Here is a 15,804-nt window from a genome sequence, read left to right as displayed (position 1 = left end):
TGCATTTCTCTAATGATTAATGATGTTGAGCATTCTTTCATGTGTCTGTTGGCAATCTGTATATCTTCTTTGGAGAAATGTCTATTTAGGTCTTCTGCCCATTTTTGGATTGGGTTGTTTGTTTTTTTGTTATTGAGCTGCATGAGCTGCTTGTAAATCTTGGAGATTAATCCTTTGTCAGTTGCTTCATTTGCAAATATTTTCTCCCATTCTGAGGGTTGTCTTTTGGTCTTGTTTATGGTTTCCTTTGCTGTGCAAAAGCTTTTAAGTTTCATTAGGTCCCATTTGTTTATTTGTTTTTATTTCCATTTCTCTAGGAGCTGGGTCAAAAAGGATCTTGCTGTGATTTGTATCATAGAGTGTTCTGCCTATGTTTTCCTCTAAGAGTTTGATAGTGTCTGGCCTTACACTTAGGTCTTTAATCCATTTTGAGTTTATTTTTGTTACGGTGTCAGGGAGTGTTCTAATTTCATACTTTTACATGTACCTGTCCAATTTTCCCAGCACCACTTATTGAAGAGGCTGTCTTTTCTCCACTGTATATGCTTGCCTCCTTTATCAAAGATAAGGTGACCATATGTGCATGGGCTTATCTCTGGGCTTTCTATCCTGTTCCACTGATCTATATTTCTGTTTTTGTGCCAGTACCAAACTGTCTTGATTACTGTAGCTTTGTAATATAGTCTGAAGTCAGGGAGCCTGATTCCTCCAGCTCCATTTTTCGTTCTCAAGATTGCTTTCGCTATTCGGGGTCTTTTGTGTTTCCATACAAATTGTGAAATTTTTTGTTCTAGTTCTGTGAAAAATGCCAGTGGTAGTTTGATAGGGATTGCATTGAATCTGTAGATTGCTTTGGGTAGCAGAGTCATTTTCACAATGTTGATTCTTCCAATCCAAGAACATGGTATATCTCTCCATCTATTTGTATCATCTTTAATTTCTTTCATCAGTGTCCTATAATTTTCTGAATACAGGTCTTTTGTCTCCTTAGGTAGGTTTATTCCTAGATATTTTATTCTTTTTGTTGCAATGGTAAACGGGAGTGTTTTCTTAATTTCACTTTCAGATTTTTCATCATTAGTATATAGGAATGCAAGAGATTTCTGTGCATTAATTTTGTATCCTGCTACTTTACCAAATTCATTGATTAGCTCTAGTAGTTTTCTAGTAGCATCTTTAGGATTCTCTATGTATAGTATCATGTCATCTGCAAACAGTGACAGCTTTACTTCTTCTTTTCCGATTTGGATTCCTTTTATTTCTTTTTCGTCTCTGATTGCTGTGGCTAACACTTCCAAAACTATGTTGAATAATAGTGGTGAGAGTGGGCAACCTTGTCTTGTTCCTGATCTTAGTGGAAATGGTTTCAGTTTTTCACCATTGAGGACAATGTTGGCTGTGGGTTTGTCATATATGGCCTTTATTATGTTGAGGAAAGTTCCCTCTATGCCTACTTTCTGCAGGGCTTTTATCATAAATGGGTGTTGAATTTTGTCGAAGGCTTTCTCTGCATCTATTGAGATGATCATATGGTTTTTCTCCTTCAATTTGTTAATATGATGTATCACGTTGATTGATTTGCGTATATTGAAGAATCCTTGCATTCCTGGAATAAACCCCACTTGATCATGGTGTATAATCTTTTTAATGTGCTGTTGGATTCTGTTTGCTAGTATTTTGTTGAGGATTTTTGCATCTATGTTCATCAGTGATATTGGCCTGTAGTTTTCTTTCTTTGTGACATCTTTGTCTGGTTTTGGTATCAGGGTGATGGTGGCCTCGTAGAATGAGTTTGGGAGTGTTCCTCCCTCTGCAATATTTTGGAAGAGTTTGAGAAGGATAGGTGTTAGCTCTTCTCTAAATGTTTGATAGAATTCGCCTGTGAAGCCATCTGGTCCTGGGCTTTTGTGTGTTGGAAGATTTTTAATCACAGTTTCAATTTCAGTGCTTGTGATTGGTCTGTTCATATTTTCTATTTCTTCCTGGTTCAGTCTCGGCAGGTTGTGCATTTCTAAGAATCTGTCCATTTCTTCCAGGTTGTGCATTTTATTGGCATAGAGTTGCTTGTAGTAATCTCTCATGATCGTTTGTATTTCTGCAGTGTCAGTGGTTACTTCTCCTTTTTCATTTCTAATTCTATTGATTTGAGTCTTCTCCCTTTTTCTCTTGATGAGTCTGGCTAATGGTTTATCAATTTTGTTTATCTTCTCAAAGAACCAGCTTTTAGTTTCATTGATTTTTGCTATTGTTTCCTTCATTTCTTTTTCATTTATTTCTGATCTGATCTTTATGATTTCTTTCCTTCTGCTAGCTTTGGGGTTTTTTTGTTCTTCTTTCTCTAATTGCTTTAGGTGCAAGGTTAGGTTGTTTATTCGAGATGTTTCCTGTTTCTTGATGTAGGCTTGTATTGCTGTAAACTTCCCTCTTAGAACTGCTTTTGCTGCATCCCATAGGTTTTGGGTCATCGTGTCTCCATTGTCATTTGTTTCTAGGTATTTTTTGATTTCCCCTTTGATTTCTTCAGTGATCACTTCGTTATTAAGTAGTGTATTGTGTAGCCTCCATGTGTTTGTATTTTTTATAGATCTTTTCCTGTAATTGATATCTAATCTCATTGCGTTGTGGTCAGAAAAGATACTTGGTACAATTTCAATTTTTTTAAATTTACCAAGGCTTGATTTGTGACCCAAGATATGATCTATCCTGGAGAATGTTCCATGAGCACTTGAGAAGAAAGTGTATTCTGTTGTTTTTGGGTGGAATGTCCTATAAATATCAATTAAGTCCATCTTGTTTAATGTATCACTTAATGCTTGTGTTTCCTTATTTATTTTCATTTTGGATGATCTGTCCATTGGTGAAAGTGGGGTGTTAAAGTCCCCTACTATGATTGTGTTACTGTCGATTTCCCCTTTTATGGCTGTTAGTATTTGCCTTATGTGTTGAGGTGCTCCTATGTTGGGTGCATAAATATTTACAATTGTTATACCTTCCTCTTGGATCGATCCCTTGATCATTATATAGTGTCCTTCTTTGTCTCTTGTAATAGTCTTTATTTTAAAATCTATTTTGTCTGATATGAGAATTGCTACTCCAGCTTTCTTTTGATTTCCTTTTGCATGGAATATCTTTTTCCATCCCCTCACTTTCAGTCTGTATGTGTCTCTCGGTCTGAAGTGGGTCTCTTGTAGACAGCCTATATATGGGTCTTGTTTTTGTAGCCATTCAGCCAGTCTGTGTGTTTTGGTGGGAGCATTTAATCCATTTACATTTAAGGTAATTATCAATATGTATGTTCCTATTCCCATTTTCTTAAATGTTTTGGGTTTGTTATTGTAGGTGTTTTCCTTCTCTTGTGTTTCTTGCCTAGAGAAGTTCCTTTAGCATTTGTTGTAAAGCTGGTTTGGTGGTGCTGAACTCTCTCAGCTTTTGCTTGTCTGTGAAGGTTTTAATTTCTCCATCAAATCTGAATGAGATCCTTGCTGGGTAGAGTAATCTTGGTTGTAGGTTTTTCTCCTTCATCACTTTAAGTATATCCTGCCACTCCCTTCTGGCTTGCAGAGTTTCTGCTGAAAGATCAACTGTTAACCTTATGGGGATGCCCTTGTGTGTTATTTGTTGTTTTTCCCTTGCTGCTTTTAATATGTTTTCTTTATATTTAATTTTTGATAGTTTGATTAATATGTGTCTTGGTGTGTTCCTCCTTGGATTTATCCTGTATGGGACTCTCTGTGCTTCCAGGACTTGATTAACTATTTCCTTTCCCATATTAGGGAAGTTTTCAACTATAATCTCTTCAAATATTTTCTCAGTCCCTTTCGTTTTCTCTTCTTCTTCTGGGACCCCTATAATTCGAATGTTGGTGCGTTTAATGTTGTCCCAGAGGTCTCTGAGACTGTCCTCAGTTCTTTGCATTCTTTTTTCTTTATTCTGCTCTGCAGTAGTTATTTCCACCATTTTATCTTCCAGGTCACTTATCCGTTCTTCTGCCTCAGTTATTCTGCTATTGATCCCATCTAGAGTATTTTTAATTTCATTTATTGTGCTTTTCATCATTGCTTGGTTTCTCTTTAGTTCTTCTACGTCCTTGTTAAATGTTTCTTGCATTTTGTCTATTCTATTTCCAAGATTTTGGATCATCCTTACTATCATTATTCTGAATTCTTTTTCAGGTAGACTACCTATTTCCTCTTCATTCGTTAGATCTGGTGTGTTTTGACCCTGCTCCTTCATCTGCTGTGTGTTTTTCTGTCTTCTCATTTTGCTTATCTTACTGTGTTTGGGGTCTCCTTTTCACAGGCTGCAGGTTCGTAGTTCCCGTTGTTTTTGGTATCTGTCCCCAGTGGCTAAGGTTGGTTCAGTGGGTTGTGTAGGTTTCTTGGTGAAGGGAACTAGTGCCTGTGTTCTGGTGGATGAGGCTGGATCTTGTCTTTCTGGTGGGCACGTCCACGTCTGGTGGTGTATTTTGGGGTGTCTGTGGCCTTATTATGATTTTAGGCAGCCTCTCTGTTAATGGATGGGGCTGTGTTCCTGTTTTGCTAGTTGTTTGGCATAGGGTGTCCAGCACTGTAGCTTGCTGGTCGTTGAGTGAAGCTGGGTCTTGATGTTGAGATGGAGATCTCTGAGAGATTTTTGCCGTTTGATATTACGTGGAGCTGGGAGGTCTCTTGTGGACCAGTGTCCTGAAGTTGGCTCTCCCACCTCAGAGGCACAGCCCTGATGCCTGTCTGGAGCACCAAGAGCCTTTCATCCACACGGCTCAGAATAAAAGGGAGAAAAAAATAGAAAGAAAGAAAGAAAGAGGATAAAATAAAATAAAGCTATTATAATAAAAAATAAGAAAAAAATTATTAAGAATAAATTTATTAAGAAAAAAATTTTTTTTAATTTTTAAAAATAGATTTATTAATTTTTTATAATAATAAGAAAAAAATTAAGAAAAAATTTATTAAGAAAAAAATTTTTTAATTTTTTAAAATAAAAAATATGGAAAAACTTATTAAAAATTTTTTTTTTAATTTTTTAGAAATAGAAAATAAGGAAAAAATTATTAAGAAAACATTTTTTAGGGAAAAAAATTTTTTTTTAAGTTAAAAAAAAAAAAAAAAGGCCGGACCTAACCCTAGGACTAACGGTGAGAGCAAAGCTATACGGACAAAATCTCACCCAGAAGCATACACATATACACTCACAACAAAAGGAAAAGGGGAAAAATTAATACATCCTGCTCCCAAAGTCCACCTCCTAAATTTGGGATGATTCGTTGTCTATTCAGGTATTCAACAGATGCAGGCACATCAAGTTGTTTGTGGAGCTTTAATCCGCTGCTTCTGAGGCTGCTGGGAGAGATTTCCCTTTCTCTTCTTTGTTCGTACAGCTCCCGGGATTCAGCTTTGGATTTGGAGCCGCCTCTGCGTGTAGGTCGCCTGAGGGCGTCTGTTCCCCGCCCAGACAGAACGGGGTTAAAGGAGCAGCTGATTGGGGGCTCTGGCTCAGTCAGGCCGGCGGGAGGGAGCGGTACGGAGGAGGCGGGGCGAGCCCGCGGCGGCAGAAGCCGACGTGACGTTGCAGCAGCCTGAGGCGCGCCATGCGCCCTCCCGGGGAAGTTGTCCCCGGATCACGGGAGCCTGGCCGCGGCGGGCTGCACCGGCTCCCGGGAGGGGCGGCGCGGAGAGCGACCCGCGGCCGCACACAGGCCTTCCGGTGGTCGCAGCAGCAGCCCTAGCGTCCCACGCCCGCCTCTGGGGACCGCGCCGACAACCGCGGCTCGCGCCCGTCTCTGGGGTCCGCGCTGATAGCCGCGGCTCGCGCCTGTCTCTGGAGTTCACCTAAGCGGCGCTCTGAATCCCCTTTCCTTGCGCGCCGCGAAACAAAGAGGCAAGAAAAAGTCTCTTGCCTCTTCGGCAGCTGCAGACTTTTTCTCGGGCTCCCTCCCGGCTAGCTGTGGTGCACTAGCCCCTTCAAGCTGCGTTCACGCCGCCAACCCCAGTCCTCTCCCTGTGATCCGACTGAAGCCCGCGCCTCAGCTCCCAGCCCCCGCCCGCCCCAGCTGGTGAGCAGACAAGCCTCTCGGGCTGGTGAGTGCTGCTCGGCGCCGAGCCTCTGTGCGGGAATCTCTCCGTTTTTCCCTCTGTGCCCCTGTTGCTGTGGGATCCGCGCTGATCGCCGCGGCTCGCGCCCATCTCTGGAGCTCGTTTAGGCGGCGCTCTGAATCCCCTCTCCTTGCGTGCCGCGAAACAAAGAGGCAAGAAAAAGTCTCTTTCCTCTTCGGCGGCTTCAGTCTTTTTCTCGGGCTCCCTCCCAGCTAGCTGTGGTGCACTAGCCCCTTCAAGCTGCGTTCACGCCGCCAACCCCAGTCCTCTCCCTGCGATCCGACCGAAGCCGGAGCCTCGGCTCCCAGCCCCTGCCCACCCCGGTGGCTGAGCAGACAAGCCTCTCAGGCTGGTGAGTGCTGGTCGGCGCCGATCCTCTGTGTGGGAATCTCTCCGCTTTGCCCTCCACACCCCTGTGGCTGCGCTCTCCTCCGTGGCTCTGAAGCTTCCCCCCTCTGCCACCCGCAGTCTCTGCCTGCGAAGGGGCTTCCTAGTGTGTGGAAACCTTTCCTCCTTCACAGCTCCCCCCACTGGTGCCGGTCCCGTCCCTATTCTTTTGTCTGTGTTATTTCTTTTTTCTTTTGCCCTACCCAAGTATGTGGGGATTTTCTTGCCTTTTGGGAGGTCTGACGTCTTCTGCCAGCGTTCAGTGGGTGTTCTGTAGGAGCAGTTCCACGTGCAGATGTATTTCTACTGTATCTGTGGGAAGGAAGGTGATCTCTGCGTCTTACTCTTCCGCCATCTTGCCCTCTTTCCTGTTGAGTTTTTAAAGTATATTTTTGCTAATATCCAATACATGAGAACATTTTTATTAAGAATTTTGGAATCTATGCTTGTAAATGAGAATAGCTACATTGTTTCTTTTCTGATACTATCCTTTGTCTGGTTTGGGAATCAAAGATGTGCTACCTTCAGAAAATGAGTTGGACAGCAGTCTCCATCATCATCTATTCTGATACAATTTGTATAAAATTATCTATTCCTTGATCCTATGTGTACGTTTTAAGTTAAAAATAGGAGCCAAAAACTAAAAACAAACAAAACAACACTCTAAATCTGGTGGTATAAAGCCATTCTTACAACTACATAAACTTTATTTACCAGTTTTTCCTCAGCTGGAGTTATACCCCAAACAAACATTCAATAAAACTTTTTCAGCTTTCTTAAAATTACTTCCCCCAAGAAGTTTTCTAAGTCCTTCCCATTATTGACTCTCATAGCATCCTGCACTCACCCTTCATAGCACTTACCAATTAGACACTTATGTATTTGTATTGTGTATTTTTGGTGCTGAGTTCAGCACTTAACATAGTTGAAGCATGAATATTTTTAACTGTTTTTGAAAATATATTTACTAATATAAAAGCTTCATATTTTTAAAATATGAGTCAAAAATTTTATCCAATAAAAAGTATATAGGGGCTTCCCTGGTGGCGCAGTGGTTGAGAATCTGCCTGCTAATGCAGGGGACACGGATTCGAGCCCTGGTCTGGGAAGATCCCACATGCCGCGGAGCAACTAGGCCCGTGAGCCACAACTACTGAGCCTGCGCGTCTGGAGCCTGTGCTCCGCAACAAGAAAGGCCGCGATAGTGAGAGGCCCGCACACCGCGATGAAGAGTGGCCCCCGCTTGCCACAACTGGAGAAAGCCCTCACACAGAAACGAAGACCCAACATATCCAAAAATAAATAAATAAAAAATAAAGAATTAAAAAAAAAAGAAAGATCTCTTTAAAAAAAAAAAGTATATAAAAAAGAAGAAATAAAGGACAAAGTAGCAAATAATGCTTTCAATACTTCCCCCCAAAATAAAAGTGTATGCTTCATCCTTTCACAAAATATTAACGGGCACCTGCCTAAACCCTGTACAACTTGTATACTGAGGCTTTGAATCAAACTGCAGGCTAGTATGAAACTGTGGCCAGGAGTAAGCTATACGCTTAATCTTGCAATTAATTTGTATAGGTACCTTGTCATGCACAAAAATATCTTAGTGATAAAGCTGAAGAGACAGTGCACTTTGCCCTTTCTTTTAAGAAATGTTTTTCAATTTATTTTCTGCTTCCAGAGGGGCCACATGCCAAACATACTTCTGCCATTACTTCTCTCAACAAACTAACTGTGTACCTTTCCCCCTGATCCACTCCCAACAACAACCAATGCAGAATTACTGTTCTACAGAGCATATTATACAAATTATCTCCTCTGAAGATATTTTAATCACTGAACTCAGGCAGGAGGCTTCACCCAGGGTGAAGTCTATTCAATTATAGACTATATTCTATGCCTCTTTTTCTAAGATAATTCTTATGTATAGGTGTGGCTAAAAAAACCCATGTAACTAAAGAGTCTTTCAACAAACTGAATAAGTAAAAACTATTCTCTGCTTTATGGTTTTAGTCACTGTTGAGATAATCTGTTGTTTATTCATTACTTGAATACCAGTGTCAGGCCCTCAAAGACAAAAGTAACATTGTTTACTCACTCAAAGACCTTAAAATTTAGTAGAGAAGACAAAAATGTAACAAGTAGTTATAACACACAGTAGTCTATGACAAGAGCCACAAGATACTGTATATCTAAATAATATCCTCCAAGTCATAAAACACACAAATATTACTGTTGTTTTCCTAATAAACCTGTGAGGTATGATTAACAAACAAATAAAATTTTAAATTTTGCAGACAAGGGACTCAAAGCCACAAACAGAATCCACAACAGATCCAGTACTAGAATCCCATCTTCTGACTTCTGACCTAAAATTCTTGTCTCCATATAGCACTGACATTCCGACCAAGGAATGGCTTAAAAAAATCATAACAAAAAACTTAAAGTGTACTAAACAGTACTTAATACTATGCTTTTAACTTCTTAAATGGTTAGACGATAATGATAGTGGTATTACCTTAACATGATCTAAGATCACTAGTGGACCACTAACTCCTGATACTGTCTTGTATGCTGGAAAGAAACACAAAAAAGTCAGTTCTTGTCAAACAGGACAACAGTCTAAATGATCTCTCTGGTATTACCAAAAAGAACCTCTCTCTACTTTATCATATCTATTATTATATGGAACACTCAAAAAGTATGAAATTTTTCATTGAATTTATAAAATATGCCTGCATCTGTACAACTTCTCATAATCCCCTTCATCAAACCAAAAACATTTTTAATTCTTACTCTAAGTCACATTGTTTCAAGGACCCAGAATACAAAAACAAAGGTAAAGAGGGAGAGTTCCCACAAGAGTTCACAATTTTATATGGAGAAGGGGGAGGTAAGGGCTCTACCAGAGGTGTGCTGAGGGTCTGTGGGAGCACAGGAAAGACTCTGCAATGGTTCTCACTTAGAAAAGAAAAAGCTTTACAGAAAAGGTAGCACTTAGCCAAGTAGAGAAGGAGAAGGGAATCCTTAACTTTAAGCAGAAGTGACAAAACTCACAAAAGAAATCTGACAAAATGTAGTCTGTTAAGATAAAATGCCATGATTAAATAGTATCATAAAAACAATGAAAAAAAAGGAGTTTATGAAGGGGGATGGAATGAAAGGTCAGAGATCATATAAGTATCCTTTAAAAAAAAAAAAGTCAAACGTTACTGTCATTGTAGAAGCTTATATTTTCTACTGCAAATTATGCCCTAGCAACAAACTACCCAAATCTCTCATTTTAGAAAGGAGGTAGCTGTCATTAAATTGTATCACACCTACATACATGCCGAGTATAATGAATGGTAATCAGGTATAAATCAGAACAGTCAGGAAAGCAATTCTAACAATGTCAGACTTAACTAAATTTCATGATCAGAAAAGCTGAAAAAACAAATGAAATAAATGTTTACAAGACCTAAAATAATGTATAAGAAGCTGTCAACCAACTGGGAATTCTTCACTTGCTTGATTTCTTATGATGTCTTAGACAGAAATTTCTGGCATGAATGTAGACTCCCAAGAATGAGGAAACCATTTAATAACCAGTCTGTCCATTCAAGGGGCTTCAGAATTTAAAAACATAATTTCTTTAGCCAGGAAGCAAGTGCCCTGGTAGAAACACTGAGACAGGGCAGGCGAGCACTGTCACGAACCCTAGTCTTTCATACTGAGGACCTTTAAATCCTCACACTAAATATTTGCTTGAATACATTTGTAATTGTAATGATCAACAGAGGCTCCTAATTACTTCATTTTTTTTCAACCTTAGATAAAAAGCAAGTCACAAATTTTAAATATTAAGTTACTTGAATGGATGGCAATGTAAACAAATTAATCATGCCTCCAAGATTATTAGAAATATCCCAGTTGTTGGGGCTTCCCTGGTGGCGCAGTGGTTGAGAATCTGCCTGCTAATGCAGGGGACACGGGTTCGAGCCCTGGTCTGGGAAGATCCCACATGCCGTGGAGCAACTAGGCCCGTGAGCCACAACTACTGAGTCTGCGCGACTGGAGCCTGTGCTCCGCAATAAGAGAGGCCACGATAGTGAGAGGCCCGCGCAACGCGATGAAGAGGGGCCCCCGCTCGCCGCAACTAGAGTAAGCCCTTGCACAGAAACGAAGACCCAACACAGCCAAAAAAATAAATAAATAATTAATTAAAAATAAATATCCCAGTTGTCACATATTCTGCTACTTTTATGTTAATCCTCCCCATTGTTTTAAAATAATCTAATACTCTTAAAAATAAGTTCTACCCCTAAAACAATTTCTTCATTGTTCTCTTTTATTTTATTTTTATTTTTGGCCTCGCCACACGGTTTGCAGGATCTTAGCTTCCCAACTGGGGATTAAACCCACGCCATGGCAGTGAAAGCGCCATGCGAGTCCTAACCACTGGACCTCCAGGGAATTCCCTCATTGTTCTCATTTTAAAAGAATCCAAATATTTTTTCAATTACTATCTAAAATTGCTATGTGGATATGCAAAGTGAACTACATTAGAAACATGTTTTCTTTAATTTTTGCCACTTTGATTACTATGTGTCTCGGCGTGTTTCTCCTTGGGTTTATCCTGTATGGGACTCTCCGCGCTTCCTGGACTTGGGTGGCTGTTTCCTTTCCCATGTTAGGGAAGTTTTCAACTATAATCTCTTCAAATATTTTCTCTGGTCCTTTCTCTCTCTCTTCTCCTTCTGGGACCCCTATAATGTGAATGTTGTTGCATTTAATGTTGTCCCAGAGGTCTCTTAGGCTGTCTTCATTTCTTTTCATTCTTTTTTCTTTAGTCTGTTCCTCAGCAGTGAATTCCACCATTCTGTCTTCCAGGTCACTTATCCCTTCTTCTACCTCAGTTATTCTCCTATTGATTCCTTCTAGTGTAGTTTTCATTTCAGTTATTGTATTGGTCATCTCTGTTTGTTTGTTCTTTAATTCTTCTAGGTCTTTGTTAATCATTTCTTGCATCTTCTCAATCTTTGCCTCCATTCTTATGCCGAGGTCCTGGATCATCTTCACTATCATTATTCTGAATTCTTTTTCTGGAAGGTTGCCTATCTCCACTTCATTTCGTTGTTCTTCTGGGGTTTATTCTTGTTCCTTCATCTGGTATATAGCCCTCTGCCTTTTCATCTTGTCTGTCTTTCTGTAAATGTGGTTTTTGTTCCACAGGCTGCAGGATTGTAGTTTTTCTTGCTTCTGCTGTCTACCCTCTGGTGGTTGAGGCTATCTAAGAGGCTTGATGGGAGGCTCTGGTGGTGGGTAGACCTGACTGTTGCTGTGGCGGACAGAGCTCCGTAAAACTTTAATCCACTTGACTGTTGATGGGTGGGGCTGGGTTCCCTCCCTGTTGGTTGTTTTGCCTGAGGCAACCCAACACTGGAGCCTACCTGGGCTCTTTGGTGGGGCTAATGACAGACTCTGGGAGGGCTCACGCCAAGGAGTACTTCCCAGAACCTCTGCTGCCAGTGTCCTTGTCCCCACAGTGAAACAGAGCCAGCCCCCGCCCCTGCAGGAGACCCTCCAACACTAGCAGGTATGTCTGGTTCAGTCTCCCCCAGGGTCACTGCTCCTTCCCCTGGGTCCCGATGCACACACTATTCCATGTGCGCCCTCCAAGAGTGGGGTCTCTGTTTCCCCCAGTCCTGTCAAAGTCCTGCAATCAATTCCCACTAGGCTTCAAAGTCTGATTCTCTATGAATTCCTCCTCCCGTTGCTGGACCCCCAGGTTGGGAAGCCTGACGTGGGGCTCAGAACTTTCACTCCAGTGGGTGGACTTCTGTGGTATAAGTGTTCACCAGTCTGTGAGTCACCCACCCAGCAGTTATGGGATTTGATTTTACTCTGATTGAGCCCCTCCTACCGTCTCACTGTGGCTTCTCCTCTGTCCTTGGACGTGGGGTATCCTCCTTGGTGAAGTCCAGTGTCTTCCTGTCGATGATTCTCCAGCAGCCAGTTGTGATTCTGGTGTTCTCGCAAGAGGGAGTGAGAGCACGTCCTTCTACTCCACCATCTTGGTTAATCAATATATATACACATACATATACATACATACCACATCTTTATCCATTCATCTGTTGATGGGCATTTAGGTCGCTCCCATGTCTTGGCTATTGTAAATAGTACTGGTATGAACATTGAGGTGCATGCATCTTTTCGAATTAGAGTTTTCTCTGTATATATGCCCAAGAATGGGATTGCTGGATCATATGGTAACTCTACTTTTAGTATTTTAAGGAACCTCCATATTGTTTTACATAGTGGCTGTACCAATTTACATTCCCACCAGCAGTGTAGGAGGTTTCCCTTTTCTTCAAAACCTTTCCAGCATTTATATTGGTAGACTTTTTAATGATGGCTATTCTGACTGGTGTGAGGTGATTGTAGTTTTGATTTGCATTTCTCTAATAATTAATGATGTTGAGCATCTTTTCATGTGCCTGTTGGCCATCTGTATGTCTTCTTTGGAGAAATATCTAGTTAGATCTCCTGCCCAGTTTTTGATTGGGTTGCTTGTTTTTTTGTAATTGAGTTGTAGGAGATGTTTGTGTATTTTGGAAATTAAGCCCTTGTCAGTCTCATCATTTGCAAATATTTTCTCCCAGTCCATAGCTTGTCTTTTTGTTCTGTTTATGTTTTCCTTTGCTGTGCAAAAACTTTTAAGTTTGTTTTGTTGTGCTTTAACTTGCACTAGTTCCATCCTCCACTCTCCAGATCCATGGTAGCTTTGAAAACTAAGAGCCCCCAATCACAGTGAAAACCAGCAGCCTGCCAGCCACTGGAAGGATCAGAACAAGTTTGGAGATTTTTCAAAGCTCCATTACCAGAGAATTATCATTACTTGATCTGACCAGTGGTTCCCTGGAAACCCTGCTTTGAGGACTAACTTTATTTGACCTTAGAGCTCAGTGTGAAAAGCCTTCTTTGGGGGTGTTTGTCAAGAACAATTACAGGCAATTGTTTAAATTTGCAGTGACCTGAGGCAGTGAATAATAGTGGGGGCAAACAATAGACCAGCCAAATAGTGTAAAAGGAAAAACTGGGTAATGAGATATTCATAAGGGTTTGAAAAGTTGCTAGGAAGCTAAAAGTCCCCTAATGCCTAAGAATAAAAAAAGGAAAATAAAAACTTCTCCCAGTTTTCTCAGATTGATTCTGTGTTTAGGCACTCCTTTATTGCATAGCCAGGCCAATTACAACTCTGCCTTCACCTTCACTTCCTGTTTGTGCTGAGCCTAGAGATCAGCCAGAGATGAAAGCTCAGAATCTTCTCAGGTCTTTTCTGAGCATGTGTCATGCCTAGGTTATATGCATGTCTTTCCAAATTACCCACTATACACAGGCACTTTTGAAAGCCCTAATTTCCCAAAGGAAGTCTTTCCCTAGCTTTTCTTCCCAGGCTTTTGCATATTTATTATTTTCCTCAACTGTAATCCTTTGCCCTGGGCTGAAGAAGTTTGTTCATTTGCCTTACAGTGTTTCTGAGGAATGCCATCTGTGTAGCCAATTTTTTGGCCTGAGAGAATTCCAAATTAGATGAAACAGACAGGCACCTTCTATCAGTCTTTCAGGTAGTATCCAAGACAGGTCAAAGCAGACAAACACAATTCTTTGCAAATAAGGTCTTCTCTGCTCCCTCTAGAACCAGGGACCAGGGTCCCATGCTGGGAATAAAAACTTCTTTTCTCAAGACCGCTGCCAAGCTGATGAAGGGTGTAGGTCAAGTACAAGTAAAAATGTTGTAATGCTTTCCTACCACTTTAAAGTTGACTTTTTCTTGATTCAGCCTTCTCTTGGTTGCTGAAAACCTCTGTTTTCAACAATTCTAACTAAGTTGATTCTTATCATTTTTACTCGATTTTTCAGTGTTTCTATTGAGGGGTAGGCCCCTGGAACTATCTACTCCGACATTTTTGCTAATGTCACCCCTTTAGTGAGGTAGGTCTGTTACCAATGAATTCTTTGTTTTTGTATAGCTCAAAATATGTTAATTTTTCTTCATTTTTGAAGGATAGTTTTGTTGGATATAGAATACTTCATTTGACAAGCTTTTTTTCCTCCCAGCACTTGAATATATCCTCATACTGAGACAAGATGGAAGGAGGCAGGGCAAAACCATTAAAAGAATGACATAGCCATTGAGAAGAATGGGATATGACAGAAAATGGTTAGAACTGATTAGGTCCAAGATGGCAGAAGGTTCAACTTCCAGTAGACCTTGAGCCTCATTATATGCTCATTGTAATACATTAGCATGCTAAGTGACACACCCACAGGTGCCATGACAGTTCCAAGGCTGACCATAAAAGGCCAAAAAGTGGGCAGTGGCCCATGTCATGGAAATCCCTGCCTCTTCCCCAAAACAGTTGGAATAATCCTCCCACTTGTTAGTCTATGAAATTACCCAGCCCATAAAACTAACAACCCCATACCTCGGGGCCACTCTCACTTTCTTAGATGGCCTGCGTTCTGTCTGTTGAAGGTGTATCACTTTAGATAAACTCACTTTCACTTTACGATGGCTTGCTCTTGAATTCTTTCCTGCGTGAAGCCAGGGACCCTTTCTTGGCAGCCCATCCCAGGAACTCACCTGAGACCTGAGACATGACCATCCTCTTATGCCCCATTTTCCTGCAATACTACTGCATCTGGCCTCCATGGTTTCCGATGAGAAATCAGCTGTTAATATTATTGAGGATGAAAAAATTGAACTTCATCAAAATTAAAAACTTTTGGGCACCAAATGAGATTATCAAAAGGTGAAAAGATAACCTTATAGAATAGAAGAAAATATTTGCAAATCACATACCTGATAAGTGTTCAGTATCCAGAATATATAAATAACTTTCATAACTCAACAACAAAAAGCAACTCTATTAAAAAATGGGCAAAAGACTTGAATAGACATTTCTCCAACATGAAAACTGTTCAACATCATTAGTCATTAGGAAAATGAAAATCAAAACCACAATGAGATACCACTTCACACCCACTAGGATGGCTAAAATTTAAAAAAAAGAAAGAAAAAATAACAAGTGTTGGTAAGGATGTGCAGAAATTGGAACCTTTGTACACTGCTGTAGGGAGTATAAAATGGTTCAGTCATTGTGTAAAAACAGTTTGACAGTTCCTTGAAAAGTTAAAAACAGAACTCCATACAACCCAGCAATTCCATTCCTAACTATAGACTCAAACTAATTGTAGACAGGGGTTCAAACAAAAACCTGAGCACAGATCTTTACAGCAGTATTATTTATAATAGCCAAAAGATGGAAACAACCCA

At 40.5% G+C, this 15,804-nt stretch overlaps 1 protein-coding gene across 1 annotated transcript in view; it reads right to left on the bottom strand.

The window, feature by feature from the left end:
• The window catches only part of LOC133097382 (V-type proton ATPase subunit B, brain isoform-like), a 38,376-nt gene extending 23,243 nt beyond the window's left edge, over positions 1-15,133 (bottom strand). The window contains exons 1-2 of the mRNA XM_061199240.1: positions 15,112-15,133; positions 8,998-9,053 (exon numbers count right to left, since the gene is read on the bottom strand). Of these exons, the coding sequence (XP_061055223.1) occupies positions 8,998-9,053; positions 15,112-15,133 (78 nt within the window). The remainder of the gene's footprint in view (positions 1-8,997; positions 9,054-15,111) is intronic.
• Positions 15,134-15,804: the final 671 nt, after the last annotated feature.

Source organism: Eubalaena glacialis, chromosome 9 (assembly GCF_028564815.1).
Source record: "Eubalaena glacialis isolate mEubGla1 chromosome 9, mEubGla1.1.hap2.+ XY, whole genome shotgun sequence".
NCBI lineage: Eukaryota > Metazoa > Chordata > Mammalia > Artiodactyla > Balaenidae > Eubalaena > Eubalaena glacialis.
This window is presented reverse-complemented; position numbering and strand designations above follow the sequence as displayed.